Raw genomic sequence first — 16,213 nt, forward strand, 5'->3', positions numbered from 1 at the left:
CTGCTGTACGTGCTCGTGTGACAACTCGGACGCATTCAAAATCCAGAAAGGCTTTTTTTATTTTTATTTTTTTTATCATTGTTCTCAAAGCTTTTAGTTTCTTTTAGTTTGCATGTTCATGAATTAGTTTCTTAAAGCCTTGGGATTAGTGCACATTTCTCACTCGTTTTTTTTAAACGTTGTATTCTCACACCGATACAGCTACAATGCTGCTCCCACTTCCTAGACTGAATTTGCATCTGTCTGTCCTACATCTTAACACTGGAGTCCCGCCATGTCTAAAATGTAATTTGCATTTCATACACACACTTAAAAAGAACTGCCTCTGTCTTCATCCCCCCTACACTCTCAATTTTGTTCCGCCTCCAAGCCAACCGTAACGTCCCAGTGATGGTATGTCGTCATTCCTTGCAATCATAGTACAATTTCAAGCAAGTCAGTCAATTAAATATAACATAGTTTTGTTGAGAGGTCAAAATACTAGCAATTAATAATACAAGAGAAGTGGACATAAATAAAGTAGTTCAGTCAACCAAATACTTTGTAGAAGACGCTCTGCCGGCATGGCCATTAAATATTGATGCAAAGAAAGTGAGACGCAATCAATTCAGGTAAACTGAGTCCAGCCCAGCGAGCACACAACCTCTTTCTCACATGAAATCTATGATATTATGATACAGTACACGACTGGGACAGCTCCGATTGTAGTACTGTGTAACAAGTACCTGATAAAAAGCAATAGGATATCCACGGGGCCATTGACTTTCTGATTACCTGCATGTTCTGCCCAGTTTAAGTTCTGTTTGTGCATGCATGTGTTAAATAACCCTATTTACAGGCCCACCCTTGTTGCTTGATGCATTTGTGTTTCTTTCATGCGACCTGTCTCTCCAGATCAGCGCATCAGCTTGAGGTTCATCTGCTGCTGGTGATCAGAGGATGAGCTTTTGATACGGAGAGAGACAGATGAGACCACAATGACTTCCCCGGAGAATTTAAGGAATCAAATTTAAAAGCTATTTTAGGCTCCCAGTGCCAGGTACTGTCACTTCACCTGGGTTGATATTATTGGATGAAATGGGATACACCCACTGCCAAGCCATTATCTGTTGGGTTCGTGTGCGGAGAAAGAAGCAGGCAGAGAGCGCGGGAAGGGGGGAGGTGGCCGGGTCGGCTATGTTTGAGTGAATAGAGCGGAGGGCAGCGAGAGATGTGAGATTGTGTGCGTGCACATCCTTTTGAGTGTTCGTGTTTGTAATACGTTTAGTGCTTTGTTAACTGTCTATGTAAGCCTGTCTACATCCGCCCAGAGAAGTGTTTGGACTGTATTATAACCAGTCCTGTCAGCAGCCACCTCTCCTTGTGGCGATACAGTTCTTGGATCCTTTTCACGACTTCCCTGTAATCACCTTGTTGACTCACTGCCCCGTCAAGTGTTTGAGCCTTGGCAACTGATTATGTGTGTGTTTGCATTCCTGCAAGTGTGTTAGCAAAAGAGACGGGCAGTGTGTGATAGTCATGGGCGTGCTTTTGTCTGTGTGCGCTTGTGTATGTCAGCCTTATGTAAGCACTTCTGCAAAAAAAAAAAAGTGTGCACATGTATGCAGGATATGTGGCGTAAGAGCGCACAGTACAGTGGTAGACATGGTCTCCATCATCCGACAGCACTACGTCCTGAGATGAGAAGTCTGTTTTGTTCTGCCTCTCTCACATAAACATAGAATATCCCTTCGCTGGATAACTTACACTCTCCATGCAAGAGCTGTGACTACTTACGTCTCCTCACACATTCCAAGCTCCCTACAGTATCCTTTCACCTCCTACCCTCATGCTCCTGTACCCCCTGCGCAACCTCGCATCTCTGCCTCCAGCATTTAAAAACCATGTTTACATAAAAGAGAGCGTGTGCTTTTTCTCCCCCTGCATGTCTTTTGAGTGCCTGTTCAATAGGCGGATGGTTGCACTTCCTTTTAAGGATTGATCGCAATAGCCTATTAGTTACATGTGTATAGCATCTGTGTAGGGTTGTAGTGAAGTGGAGGCATGAAGAGCACTGCGAGGGGCCAGGCCTGGAATTAGCCTCACACGAGACGACATTGTTTCTCAAAGCGAGGTATTTCATAGATTGGAATTTGGGAATTGTTAGGAACGAGCTGTCACTTTGGCAAAGTTAACGCAAAAGCTCTTTTTTTTTTTTTCTTTTGTGTTCCACTTCACCATTAAACTCAGCCTGATTTCAGTGACAGTAACTCTACTTTTGTTTTAAAAACACACACACAAGGTATGCACTGGACCTCATCCAGGTTTAGATTTACTGTGAGAATGAAAGAAAGGTTAACTTTCAGCAGTCATCCAGAAGTGGCCGCAGCCTTTTGGTTTGACATATTCCTGAGCCATTCTTCCACTGTCTCTATTTTGCCTTTCTATTTTTCTTCCTGTCTCTTGCTTTCACATACACATATACTACACAGGCATGTCTAAGTGTCCAAGAGTGCCATGTCTAAAGAGTTCCAGCAGCTTGTTACTTAGGCTGTCAGAAAAGCACAGAGACCCACCGCAGAGGTGAGGATGTGTGTGAAATCCCATGAGCCCTTAGAACAGGTATAAAAGCATAACAACATCCCGCTCTCTTTTCCAGGTGGAGATTTTCTCCAAATGCTGCTCTAATACAGCAGCTGAAGAACTGCTGTCACACGACGTTAAAGGATTAATTCGATGTATTTCAGCAAAAAAAATAAAGAATGCATAGGTTGCAGTTTTTTTTAGTCAACGTATTGAAAAAATGAAGCGCCCATTGTTTTTCATCACTCACTAAACCTGCGGTTTAAAAGACAAAATCCACTGTCTGTAACTGCCCTCCAGACAGACCCATTTTTATTTTAAGGATTTTCTGATCTGGCGCCCTGATCAACAGGACCATCAGTGTCTCACGGACAAATCAATGAAATGAATCCCTTTGCTGCAGCTGTGGTTAAGGTTTGGCTAGGTTGGGGAACACCAGATACTCGATTAGGATTATTGTCTGAGGGAAAAAACAACAATGTTGTGGTCGTGGTTAAAGAAAACCAATGCTGGCTTTTGGAAGAAAATGGGTAACTGTGTTCAGCACGTGTCAAAGATAAGAACCTATCAGAAACATTTACTGGCAACTCGAGCATCATTCATAGATTCATTGTTAGCCTTGGTCTAGTAAAACACCCTCAAAAAATCAACAGTGACATGGGACAGATCGTAAACTCTGCTGTCCTTTGTCAAACACTTGAACAATCATCCATCGACTCCAGCGTCTACTCTGTGCCTTTGCTGCTTTGTAAGAATGTTAAACTACCTCTACAGTATGGAGGTGCTTGTGGTTCTTCTGTATAGTACCTAAATGTTCCACTGAATGTAAATCAAGAGTGCACATACCATGCCATGAACTCTGGTGACAGAATGTCGTATCCCATTCCAGCAAAGTGGGACAAAACTGACAGCTGTTGAAGAGAGGTGTCTTTGCTTACGTAGCTTACATTTTGCACCTTGCAATATATAGTTACACTTTCTGCTCTTGATACAACAGATCTTCCCAAGTGCCAGGCTTTGGCAGTGTCCCATGCACAGCCGTCCTTGGCACCCTGCATAACCTCTCACGTTGATTACTATTTCACTTCCTCATATTGTTATTTTATCATCCTGACGTCCAGTCAATCTGCACTCTGTTTATGGCTGGTGGTGCCAGTGTAAGCAGAAATCAGACACTGTGTCGCAGTAATCTGGATTGCCACAAAAAAGGCTCCCCTGGCAACCCATGGTCATAAAGGAGAATAAACAAGGTTAGGGCAGAATAATTATGCTAAACTGCTTCCTGGTATTAAGGGACTTACGGGACTTCTTCCACTGTACAGACGCTCCTGTTTTTCAGGTTCTTCAGGGAGATGAGTTTACACTGAACACATTTACATGTTCCACTTGAAGGCTAAGATTTACACTTGATGACCACAAAGTTGTTATGTCTGCTAATACACATACATGCCTAAAACAATAATGTGTTCTTTTCTGTGCCAGCTTGGAAACACTGGAAAGTGTGTACGTACTGTATATAACAACCTACTAAATAATAGACTCAGCAGTGTTTTGCTCTGCTAGGACTTGATATACTCTGGACTCAGATGGGCTTTTGCTTGCTTCTCTTTTTGGTCTGATGGTCCAGACTGATTATATCTCAACTATGTTTGTCATGATACCAGAAACGTGGTAGGTTGTTTTAATACCGCCTAAATTCCTTGATCCTATGGTCTTTGACACCAAATACAACACCAAAAAAGAATACCAATGATACAAATGTATTTCAACAACATTAACCCCTTGATGTCAGGTGTCGCAAGTTCACGACACACCGCTTCCACTCAGACTGCAGCCAAGATAACGTATCTATTCCTCCAATGCCGGTTTGTGCACATTTAATACGTACCTAGGAACCTTTTGCAAGCACTAGTTTCTCGTAGGACCGGTCAGAGTGGGAACTACATCCAGTTAATAGAAGCTAACGAATACGACGTTCATTTGTAAATGAACATTTTAAAGTTTAGAAGCCCCAAGTGAAAAGCTTGAGCTCTGTTTCAAATTGGAATCAAATCACCACTTAATTTAGTATCAGCTCAAAAGCCAAAACACAAATAATTAATATTTTTATTGTAATTGTAAATCAATTCAGGCATCAAGGGGTTAAAAACTGAATTAACCTACGTACAGTACATATACGTACAACATTATCCACTGACAGACTGAACGGCAATCATGGGCGCTAATAAGCAGCTTTCAGTTCTTGTTATGAGCTATATGTCTGTCTCAGTCATCCAGGTCATGGTATATTAAAGTCAACGCTTAAAAAAAAGGCAAGAGGACTTGTTTGACTTTTCTTGAAGACATTTTACTACTCATCTAAGCAGCTTCTTTAGTTCTTATTGACTGGTGGGGAAGGGGGTTAGGTCTTAAGCCCGTTTTATGCCTCTGCGGGACATAGACGCCGTAACCTACGCATGTAGCCTACGCCGGTGTGAGCCATGCATTGTGTCTTGTTTGGCAGTCGGGTTAATTTTTGTATCTACTTCCTGCTTCACTTTCCACTTCCTGCTGCATTCTCAACAATAACGACAGAAACTTTCGCTGAAGACAAACCCTTCAAATGTTTGTATCTCTGAACCTCCTCAGTTAACCTTTCCTCGATGTGTTCCACTTTTATTGATCCAGATAGGCTATTTTCAAAAAATCCATACTTCAAAATGCTCCTCGCGTGTCATATCAAACACACTGTGTAGAAGAGAATTCTGTGACTCTGTGAGACACGATTGAAATACCAAGCATTATGCACTCTTTTCGACTCCAGTATTTCATATAGGGATGTTTTACCCAAATAAATGTGGCACATTCATCCTAAATGTTTTATACTCTGGTCTGGCTTTTTAATTTGTCTTATCTCCTCTGCACATCCATCCTCTAATGTTCTGTGCTCTGGAGCAGATGAACTCATGTAATTTAAAGAGCTGTTTGCAATAAGGAATGAATGTGCGGCTGCATTTGAGAGAGACATTTCTTGTAAATTGGATTTACAGTATAAATGATGTCACCTTTCATGCGCCTCCCATACATTACAGAGACGTATGTGAAGTTGGATGTGTCCTTATCTGATTCACAGGTGCTGGGTACAAGGCATGCTGTACTTGCAAAGAGTCTGACACTTTCTTGGTAAATAAAGCACGCTGTGAACATTATGAAATCCTTCAATGTTTTTTTTCCCTCTCAACACATTTACATTGGAGACAGCGGCAGTTGGAAATACAGGCACGATGTTCCCCAGTGTAAGACCATTCAACATCTTGAAGAGGGAATTTATTTATTTTTTGCTCCTTGGACAGTTAGTCGCATGATGACAAACAAACAAAGCTAACAAAAAGGTAGAATTTTCCATTTGCAGTTTTTCCATGCTTTTTCTTATGTCTTTCATGTGTGATCTCACATTGCATTTCCTTTGACTTCCTCAAACCAAAAGCATCCACATTTCACCAAAATCATCTAATGTTACGGTAGGAATTATTTGTTGAAGATGACATTAGTACCTCTATTACATACCGTCATTAATCCTTCAATGAGTGTCAAGGTAATTTGAGACCAGGGTGGAAATGGTAGACACTGCCTAAATATGTGGAATAAAGCAGGATATAAATAGTATTAAAAATGGTGTTTAACTTCCTTCAAAATATACAGTAACTGTTTAACTAGAATAGTTCCCTTCAGTTTCTGTTTATGATATTTTAGTATGACCTGTCCAGTTTATTTCCTTATTAAAATATGCAGTTTCAAAAACTTAAAAAGGGTAGTTTAGACAAAAAATGAAAAAAAGCTATGATACCTCTTGTTATGTAGCGCTTCAGCCTCCTCTCACACCTCTCTTATGTTGATTGGGTCACGGTGGTCGCCTTCTGCCATCGGACAGCTTCCTCATCTTTGTTCAGGGGAGGGGCTCTAAAGGCTTCACATAATAACAAACTCAACAGGTTTTGCCTGACTGAGAAATCTGTGCACTTTAAGTGTTGTCTCAGGCAAGTCCGTCTCCTGCCAAGGAGGCACTAAATACTTGTTCTTGTCAGCAGTGAGTACCTGACAGATGGCCTTGTGCTGTTTCACAAACCTTGCCACCATCTTCTGGCAGAAACCCCATCATCACCAGCTTGTGATAGATTTGGTCCCTTTTTTTCATAAAGAACAAGGCCACACTCCTTTATTACATGCCACAAAATATTATAAAATATACTTATTTAATGCCTTTATCTTATAGATTTATATCTGGGCACAATTATGCAAGAAAAGAAGTCTTCCATAATCACAGAACAATGTCAGTGATTGTTGTATCTGCCTGATCTGACTTTTTACCAAAGACTGCAGTTGCATAGATCTTGATGTGAAGTTAGAATAAATAATAGATTTACACTTTTCCTGCAACAGAATAATAGAAATGCTTTCCCTGAATGGTTACTGGAAAATGTGATATTTATCATTTATGAGTCTCCAAAATGCCTCATGTCGTGTCAGAGTGGCTCGGATGTTTCAATAGGCCACTTGTCAGAGGCGGCAGCGGGAAAAGCGTCAGACCTGTGCTTTTTGTGCAGCGGGAGGAAGTGTAATTTGTGGACAGCAAATCACAAAGTTACTATACGTGATTGCTGCCCGGGCTGCCAAGAGTCAAAACATTTTTTGTGGTCTTTGTGACACTGTGTATGCTGTCTAGGAATGTCTCTCAGGAAACGTCTATTGATCCATAGCTACCACCTCAAACGGCATGTTGTCTGTCTGTGGTTGTCACTGTGTCTACACTTTAGGAGATTTAATCCATGCTTATTGTCAAACTGTTTAAAGATATTAATTATATACTCGCCATCGCGTTCATTGGGTATGCCATACGTACACTGCCCCTTTTTCAAGCCAAATATCGCAAATGCCACTGCAGCGGTAGCTTACGTCATCAGTTGCTGTAGCATTTGCAGATGTAAAATAAAACGCCTGGTTCAAAGTACTACAGTCTTTGCTCTCCAGCGAAGCTGACTCGCCATGCACAATGCATGAAATCGATAACTCTACAGAGCAGTCTTCATCGTGGCGCTACTTGCCAGATCACATTTCACCCTGAAACAAGCACCCTCACCACATTTTATCAATATGACCTGTATTAGACATGGTGTATCCTTGAACGTGATCCCTTATCAGCTTTGAGGGGAAGCGGACCTTTTACTGAGATGACCTAGTTTATTGTTTATCTTATGAGATTAATAACAGCGTTCTTGGTTTTAATACATGTCATTGTGTCACAGTTTGAAGTCCCTAATCTTTTCCTAATTGATGTTGGCCCTCTTGCCACGAGGCAGAAATCTGCATGCTATATTACAACGTAGCATGTGATGGTAATCACAGAGCCAGTGCTTGCATCTGCTGGGTCAAGGGCATACATTCAGCCTATAGTTGTTCACTTGGAATTACTAACATATGTTTTCCCAGTCTAATTTAGTTCTTTAATTGTGACCAGTCTGTATGGGCTGTGCTTTTTTTTTTTTTTTTTGTTTGTGGTTGAATCATGTTCTGCCTTGTTTGACAGTATCCTTTTTTTTTTGTGTTCATGTTACTAATGCTTCAGTTGTTTTCGGGATAATGCCTGATTATAGTAAGTGCTAGAACCCCTGTCTGCCAGATGTCTTTCTTCACATGGCTCCAGCAAGAAGTGCACATTACATAAGGCAGTAAACATGAGATGGGAGGCCAGATTGTAACATTTTAAACAAGGAAGCATGAGAAAAGTGAGATGAATATATTGTTTTTGTTTTAAAACCCAAACACTGTTGATTTAACCGTATTGGCTGGATACATATATAAATAATTGAAAAAAAATTAAATGTGTACCCCCTAGGTGTGTTGTGGCACTCTAAAGTGGCTTGCAAAAGTGACCAATATTCAGATTATAGCAGCTTTAACCTTTATTAAAAAGTACTTGTCAATATGACTCATCCTTGTTGGACATTATTTGCCCGTATCGCTGCTCTGCTGAAGTAGTTACTGAAAATAGAGACCTGAAATGGCTGTGTATTAGTCAGCCAATCATTTAGATGGGTACTTGGACCCAGCTTGGATTGTGCTGTCCAACCCTGCTGGAACAAATACCTCAAAATGTCAGGGAACAAGTTGTGTTGCAACAAAGTAAACGAGTATTGATCCGTCTATGTACCTGAAACTATCACACCTACGTGCCTGGGAGTCAAACTTAAGATGCAGGGCTTAATGTTGACTTCATGAGAGAGAGAGAGCGAGAGAGAGAGAGAGAGAGAGAGAGAGAGAGAGAGAGAGAGATAGAGAGGGAGAGACTAGAATGGCTTCACTGTAATAGCAGCTGGTTGCAGAGGTGCAGCCTGCTGACGCTGGAAAAGGATGCTGTTATTTGTCACATACAGTTTTCATCTGAAAAGGCTTGATCAGTTTAATTTTAGGGGGAAACGTACAACACAAAAACCACTCTCCCTCTGTTGTGCAGCCAGTTTCTACTCGCAGGGGAAATGTAAATTTACTGTAGATAACCATTTCAGTCTGAGGCAACAGGAAGATGTAATTGTTCCAGTGTGTAATTGTGTTTGCTGTGGTATAAGTCAATGTTGAAAATAGAGTATTAATAAACAGCACAGATACAGTACACAACTACACATGCATCATTTTTTCCCATCAGTGTAACTGAAATGATTTTGTTCTTTGTCATGGCAGTGTAATGTAACCTGTAAACGCTTTGCAGTGAGTAAAGGGAGCTCCTGTCCCACATCGGATTCATCATGTAACTCTCAAAAGGAGACAGGTACACAGAGCCTGACATTTGGCCTTCTCCTTTTGTATCCAGACTTTTCCCCCCTGTTCTGCGGCAACTTTTGTGTCTTTATTCCCATAAACAGGACACTAAGCACCTCACTGTGCTTTTGGTTTACTCAATTTCCTTTTGACTTAAAGAAATAATAATACGCACCCACACTTTACAGCGAGGCGATGTTCTAGTTAAAGACTGATTTCCCCACTGTTTAAGCCCTTATCTTCACACGCACACACACACAAGCCAATCAAAAGATGTTTAACATTCATTAATAACACACTGCTCTCTCAAATTCTTAAGTAGAACTGGTGGTGTGAAAAGTTTAAAGCAGACTTTGGTTTCATAAGAGGATTTGAAATTTGTTGTGCATCGTAAATGTTGCATTTTGTAACCTCTGTTTTCACACTCATACGGTGCATCTGGTTTATTTATCCCGTATTTTTCCCACACTGCACTTTGATGCAGTTAACATGCACACCTGTACATGCATATAGGCGTGCAGAGCATATATAAAACGCACAATGCATGCATGTGACTGTGGTTTGCCCGTGTACTGCAACATGTGAGGGCATATTATGTCCATGGTTGCGGGGACAGCAGGGGCCCTCCTGATAATAGTAGCACCACTGTGCGCTCAGTGTCACAAACGGCTGTGAGACGCTGTTGGCTACTGGGCTTCTTTAACAGCTTGGCGGGAGGTCTGAGATTCTGTGACGGCACAGGTGCAACACTCGGCTTCAAATACCTTTTCCCTGTGGGATGAAATATTGTGTGTGTGGTTGTCATTTTATACAGATTGGACCGCTATGGGTTTGCTTACATGTCTGGGTAAATGGTGTGTGTAGTTTGGATGGGTTAGAGGAGGGGTGAGATCCTTGTCCCCCACGGTAACAGGTTGTTGTTTGTTCCCTTCGCGTTCTCTGCCTCAGGTTAGTGTCAGGTTTGAAATGAGCCATTGTCATAAACGTCAGCAGAGGAACACCACATTCGCGGCTTCCACAATAAAAAGAAAGCATATCATGTCGTGCTGCACTCAATACAAACACCCACTGTTGATTTAAAATTAATCTAAGATGGAGTTCTGATTGCTACATTTGTCAAGTTTGAAAAAAGTGGCAGTTTCTGTGTTATTAAGTGTTATTAGACACTTAAGCGTTACATAACGGAGCCCTGGTGCGATGCTGAATACTATTTTAAATGTGTGGAGTAACTGAAGCGATTTGTAAAACGCTAGTTATATTCTGCCGTCACACCATGGGGAAAACTTTCTACCTTCTTCTCTACGTTCAACTATTTTTATTTTCAGCACACAAACATGTATATACATGCATACATTAGAATTTAATTGAATGAACATGCAGCTTTACAAAATGGCCGTTTGTCATATTATTTTGTAATTATCTAGTTATCGCGTCCGTTTGCTTCGTGCAGTGGACTTGAATCAAATCAAAAGCAGCACTCATAGTCTTTGGGATCACACAGCTTTCAGCTTTTTCAGTGCCACTTTCTCTTTGTTCAGTCATTAGCTCTCTGCTCAGCTTTACCTGTCTGCTTTCTCTTTCTTAGGGGGTTTATGTAACACTGAACCGATTATGGTGACTAATAAACAATCACAGCATGTGTGTATTATTAACTGACACCTAAAACACAATAAACAATGCCCCCCCCCCCACCCCCCCATGATTCACTCCATCTGCTTTCTGCAAGATGCATTTTAGAAAAATCAATCAACAGAGTTTCTGCTAGAAAACTGTTTCAGTCTACGATACATTTTCAGAGGACCCCCGGTGTAAAAACTCTACATGTGACGTGACAGCAGAAAAACGCTCCTGTCCCAAAGCCTAATATTTTATAAGGTGCGGCTTCAACACAGATGGCTTTACAGACTCCACGACGATGACACACATTACCTGTGTGTAAGTGAAACGTCTCCGCAATTTGCCGGGTGTCATAAGAAACGGATGTTGATTGCAATCTCTCTTTCGCACTAAAAGTATTGGCTGTCTAGCCTTGTTGATTCAGATGTCAAGTTGTAATTTAATATATGGCGTGCAATGCATTTACAGTGTGCACACAGATCATCCACAAATGAATTACAAGTGATTGTTTTGCCGTGAAAACAAATCAGACCTCTGGTTTGACAGATGTCTTTTCCTATTTAGACGCCTAGCTCAGTAGAGTAGGTTTCTAGCCTCACCTACTGGACATAAATCAGAATGACAACTGCTCATGTATCCTTGCTCCATTTAATTCTCAATTTCACTCTCTGTGTCATTTTCCTTTTCCCCTTATGTGTCATGTCCCTCTCCCCTCCCCTCTCTCTCTCTCTCTGTCCCTTCCCACCTCCTCTTTCTATCTCTCTCTTTTAGAATATGCCAGAACACAACAATGAGCTCCAACAGCACAGACCCTGGTCTCTTCCTGACTGCCAACACCTCACCACCAGTGGCCGGAGCCTACTCACAGTCCAATGCTCTCCATCAAGGAGGGACTGGAGGAAACACCTGGTTAAGTTTCCATGTAAATGCTCTGGATGATAATTCCTCTTCCACCAGCAAACTCTTAAACCTCACCTCAGAGTTGCAAAATACGAATGGAACGACCGCCCTTGATCCCTTGGGTGGCCACCCTGTGTGGCAGGTTGTCCTTATTGTCTTTCTGACAGGCATGTTGTCACTGGTCACCGTTATCGGCAACATCCTGGTAGTGGTATCCTTCAAGGTCAATCGCCAGCTGAAGACGGTCAATAACTACTTCCTGTTGAGCTTGGCTGTGGCTGACCTCATTATAGGGGTCATCTCAATGAACCTCTACACGGCTTATCTTGTGATGGGCTACTGGGCAATGGGAAACTGGGCATGCGACCTGTGGCTGGCTATAGACTATGTGGCAAGCAATGCATCAGTTATGAACCTACTGGTCATCAGCTTTGACCGGTACTTTTCTATCACCAGGCCTTTGACCTACCGGGCCAAACGGACCACAAAGCGTGCCGGGATCATGATTGGCTTAGCCTGGTTTGTTTCTTTTGTTCTGTGGGCCCCGGCCATCCTGCTATGGCAGTATTTTGAGGGTCAAAGGACAGTGCCCTCGAATGAATGCTACATTCAGTTCCTCTCGGAGCCCACTATAACCTTCTGCACAGCCATGGCAGCTTTCTACCTGCCTGTGACAATAATGAGTATTCTCTACTGGCGCATTTACAAGGAGACACAGAACCGTTCAAAAGAGCTAGCTGGGCTGCAGGGTTCAGGTGGCCGTGGTGGGACAGGAGGACGAGGTGGGAATAGTGGAGGTGAGCGAGGCCGTTTTGTCCATCAGACAGGAAGTGCTAAAAGCTGCAGTAGCTACGAGTTGACAAGGCTGTCAAAGAGAAAGAGCACATGTGGAGAGCTGGTGGGCCGATTCCACTGCTGGCCTGGGGTGCGTTCTTGGAGACCCGGTAGTACCCGGCAGGGAGACGGTGATCCTGACCAGAGCAGCAGTGACAGCTGGAACAACAACGATGCTGCTGTCTCTCTGGACCACTCTGGGTCTTCAGAGGATGAGGACTGTGTGGGAGGAGAGATGATTTCCCAGAGTCACGCTATTTTCTCGATTGTTCTTAGCCTGCCTGGCATTAAGGCAGCTGTCAACTCCCAGCTCACCTCATGTGAAGATCTGGACGCAGCCTCAGAGGAGGATCCCCTGAGGGGAGCAGAATATAGCCGAGACAGTGTTTCAACAGTCACCACCAACGCCACTGCAGGCATTTCTCCCGAGGGAACAAACAGTTCAGAGAATAGTTATCACCAACACTTCTGCTCTCGCAAGATTCAGTCAATGTCTAACATCCAGGGTGCTGCTAACCAAGGGTCCCTGGACGGCACCCCAACGACCACTACCGCTGCCCCAGACAGTACCACCACCAGCACAACCACCAAGTCCCCCTCAGTGCCAATGTCCTTCAAAGAAGCGGCTATGGCGAAGCGTTTTGCTTCCCGAGCTCGGACTCAGATCACCAAGAGGAAGCGCATGTCCTTAGTGAAGGAGAAGAAAGCTGCTCAAACTCTCAGCGCCATCCTGTTTGCTTTCATCATCACATGGACACCATACAACATCATGGTGCTGATCAATGCTTTCTGTAAAGGTTGCATCCCAGCGACCCTGTGGGCAGTTGGGTACTGGCTGTGCTATGTCAACAGCACAGTCAACCCTATGTGCTACGCCCTTTGTAACAAGACTTTCCGTACAACCTTTAAGATGATATTGTTGTGTCACTGGGACCAGAAAAAAAGGAGAAAGCAGCAGTTCCAGCAGAGGCAGTCCGTAGTCTTCCACAGGAGGATCCCCAGGGAGTCTACGTAAAGGACTAAACATTTGAATGGTTGATAACAGAATCAAAAGATTTAACATAGGACAAGGAAAAGAAAGAAGCATCCATGGCGTCCGTGGAGTTTCTTTGCCTAGAGATCCTTAATGTTTTTCTCTGCTGTTATGTCAAATGCAGCAATCCTATGTGGTGGTCTTGCGGTATGTGTTTGTGTCGGTGCATCCATTTCGCAAGCTGTATATGTGTGTGGAGGTTTGCAAATGGTGAGGTCCAGAGTTGAAAGCTTTGCCTCTGTTCTTAAAGAACTCTTTACCATTTCACGCTAGTACAGCTGAAAGAAAAAGAACTGAGAAGAAAAATAACAGAAAAGGGCTTTAAAATGCATTGCAGGAGAACTTTTGAAGTGCAATTGATACAAGTGGAAAGGATGTCTGTCACGGAGTTGGGGTTTCACATTTCTTATCATTTCTCTCTGTGGGTAGCTAGATCTGTAACGTGCAGAGTGGTTTTGCATTTTAAACAAAACTATGTATCTGTAATATGTCACTGAAAGCCGAGATAAAAACTATTTTGTGTTCACTGGCTTCTACATTTTACTGATTTGCCATCTTCATGACTGGCATGTGTTTTTATCAGAACTTATGTATATTGCCTTTCTACTTGGATATAGCTTTTTTCTGTGTCTAATGGAATATAAAAAGAATTGTGTCCTTTCTTTCAGTCAACAGAGATCTGTTATTTTTGTGATATCCATCTTTGGTTTTCTAGATATACCAGAGATCTTGAGCCAGTCTGAAAATATTCTTTTAATGAACTGAGTTGTGAATATTTCGTGTGGCACCACAGTCGATGAACTGCTGTCGTGTTCAATGTGATTGTCGTGGTTTCTATGGTGGAGACAATAAGTACATTGGTTGTGTTTTATGTACTGCGGTTTTCTGTCAAAAGTAATGATTATACAATGATGATATTCTGTTTGTGTACTTTTGGATATTTCTGACTTGATACACAATGATTGAGTGCTCACACAAAAATGATAATTTATAAAGAAGTGTGCTTTGATTTTACACTTTCTCTTAAATTTCTACAAAATTCCACATCTGAGCAAATCTTTGTAAAAAAGGCCGACCTTCTTTGATGTAGTAGAGCAATGGTGACCTCTAGTGGTGTAGACTGTAATATCATGCATCTTCTACATTGCAATCCCATTCAACAATTTGAGGAAAAAAACGTATTTTTTCAACCATAATTGTGCATAAATTATTTTTACTTTAAACCCTTTTGATTTCATGAATTGGCTTCATGAAACGTCGAATAAATAAATAAGTATCTGGCATGTAAAGAAAGTGGCCACAATCATTGATGGTACCATATTTGAACTTTGTGTCATGATGTGATTTTTCTCCTTTTTCCTATTATTTCTGGATGAAGTATTTCTTCTTTCAAACTATTACCGAGACATACGGCAAATGATTTGTACATAGACCTGACAGCTGTCTTGGTTTGCAGCATTGTCAGGTTTTTCTATACAGAGAGTGGGGTCGACACCACACACCAATCACCAACAGTCAAGTTAAGGTAAAGAATTGATTTTAAGTTTATTTGTAGTGCACATAATGTTATTCTTATCTTAAGTAGATGGGGGTTTTTTTGCCACGCCACATTGATGCACACAGATTGTTCAATAATGAAACCTGTTCGACTGGCATAAAGAACCAGCACTAAAGAATAAGTGGATTGGATTCTGTTGGATGCAGTGGTCCTATGTAATGGTATAACCTTGACTACAAGTCCTACATGCAAAAGAGATGTTAAAAATATGGCTGGCATCAGTGGATATTTTGTCTGCTTTTAAAACAGTGTGCTCCTGTGTCATGACACGTTCTTCATCAAAACATGATTTCTTTTTGTACGTAAATATTGGGAATGTAACCGACCAACATGGTGAATGCAGACAATTTGTTAAGTTTTAAGTATGCCAATCATACTCATATTTTAAGTCAATAAATAAAACTTTTTGACAGAAATGATCCGGGGGGTTTTGTGTCATGATTGTGTCTTATGTGTTTCAACCATTTTTTTTTTTCTGTGATGTGAAGTTTTGTACATTATGTAATGTTAGCATTCTCCTATCAGTGCTAAAAAAGCGCAGTGCTAGTTTTGTTCTATATCAGCTGTAGTCGGGTGTAAATTGATACTGTTTTCACTGTATCAAGATGTAAAAGTTGGAGAATGGTGCCTTTCCAGTAAAAAGTGCAAGTTGTTTTATTTTTGTTGTGTCGACAAATGATGCCGCAAACCTCACCCCTAACTCAAAGGTCCTAATCTGATTTTATTTCGAGGTCAGGGGTCCAAAAATGATCAACGCTCAATAATAACACTTATTCAGCCCGCTTATAAGTTTTAAGCTACATATGACGTATTCAAGTGCAAAACAGTGAAGATAGTCAAAATGCATTTGAGAGGAATGGTAGAAATACCACTGTTTGCTGCAATCAGTGGCTTAAACTCTGCAGCAGCACTCTCTG

At 41.7% G+C, this 16,213-nt stretch overlaps 1 protein-coding gene across 1 annotated transcript; it reads left to right on the forward strand.

Annotated features, from left to right (window-relative positions):
- Positions 1 to 11,531: 11,531 nt before the first annotated feature.
- chrm3a (cholinergic receptor, muscarinic 3a) lies at positions 11,532 to 15,249 on the forward strand. Its single transcript, XM_084561866.1, has one exon. It carries the CDS (start codon positions 11,762 to 11,764, stop codon positions 13,718 to 13,720), a length of 1,959 nt encoding a protein of 652 aa, XP_084417992.1. The 5' UTR covers positions 11,532 to 11,761; the 3' UTR covers positions 13,721 to 15,249.
- The last annotated feature ends 964 nt before the right edge of the window (positions 15,250 to 16,213 follow it).

The sequence above is a fragment of the Chelon labrosus genome, assembly GCF_963514085.1.
Source record: "Chelon labrosus genome assembly, chromosome: 15".
NCBI classification, from domain to species: Eukaryota; Metazoa; Chordata; class Actinopteri; order Mugiliformes; family Mugilidae; genus Chelon; species Chelon labrosus.

What these genes read in the sequence shown, in the direction of transcription:
- chrm3a (XM_084561866.1), top strand. Translation starts at nt 11,762, where the DNA reads ATGAGCTCCAACAGCACAGACCCTGGTCTCTTCCTGACTGCCAACACC.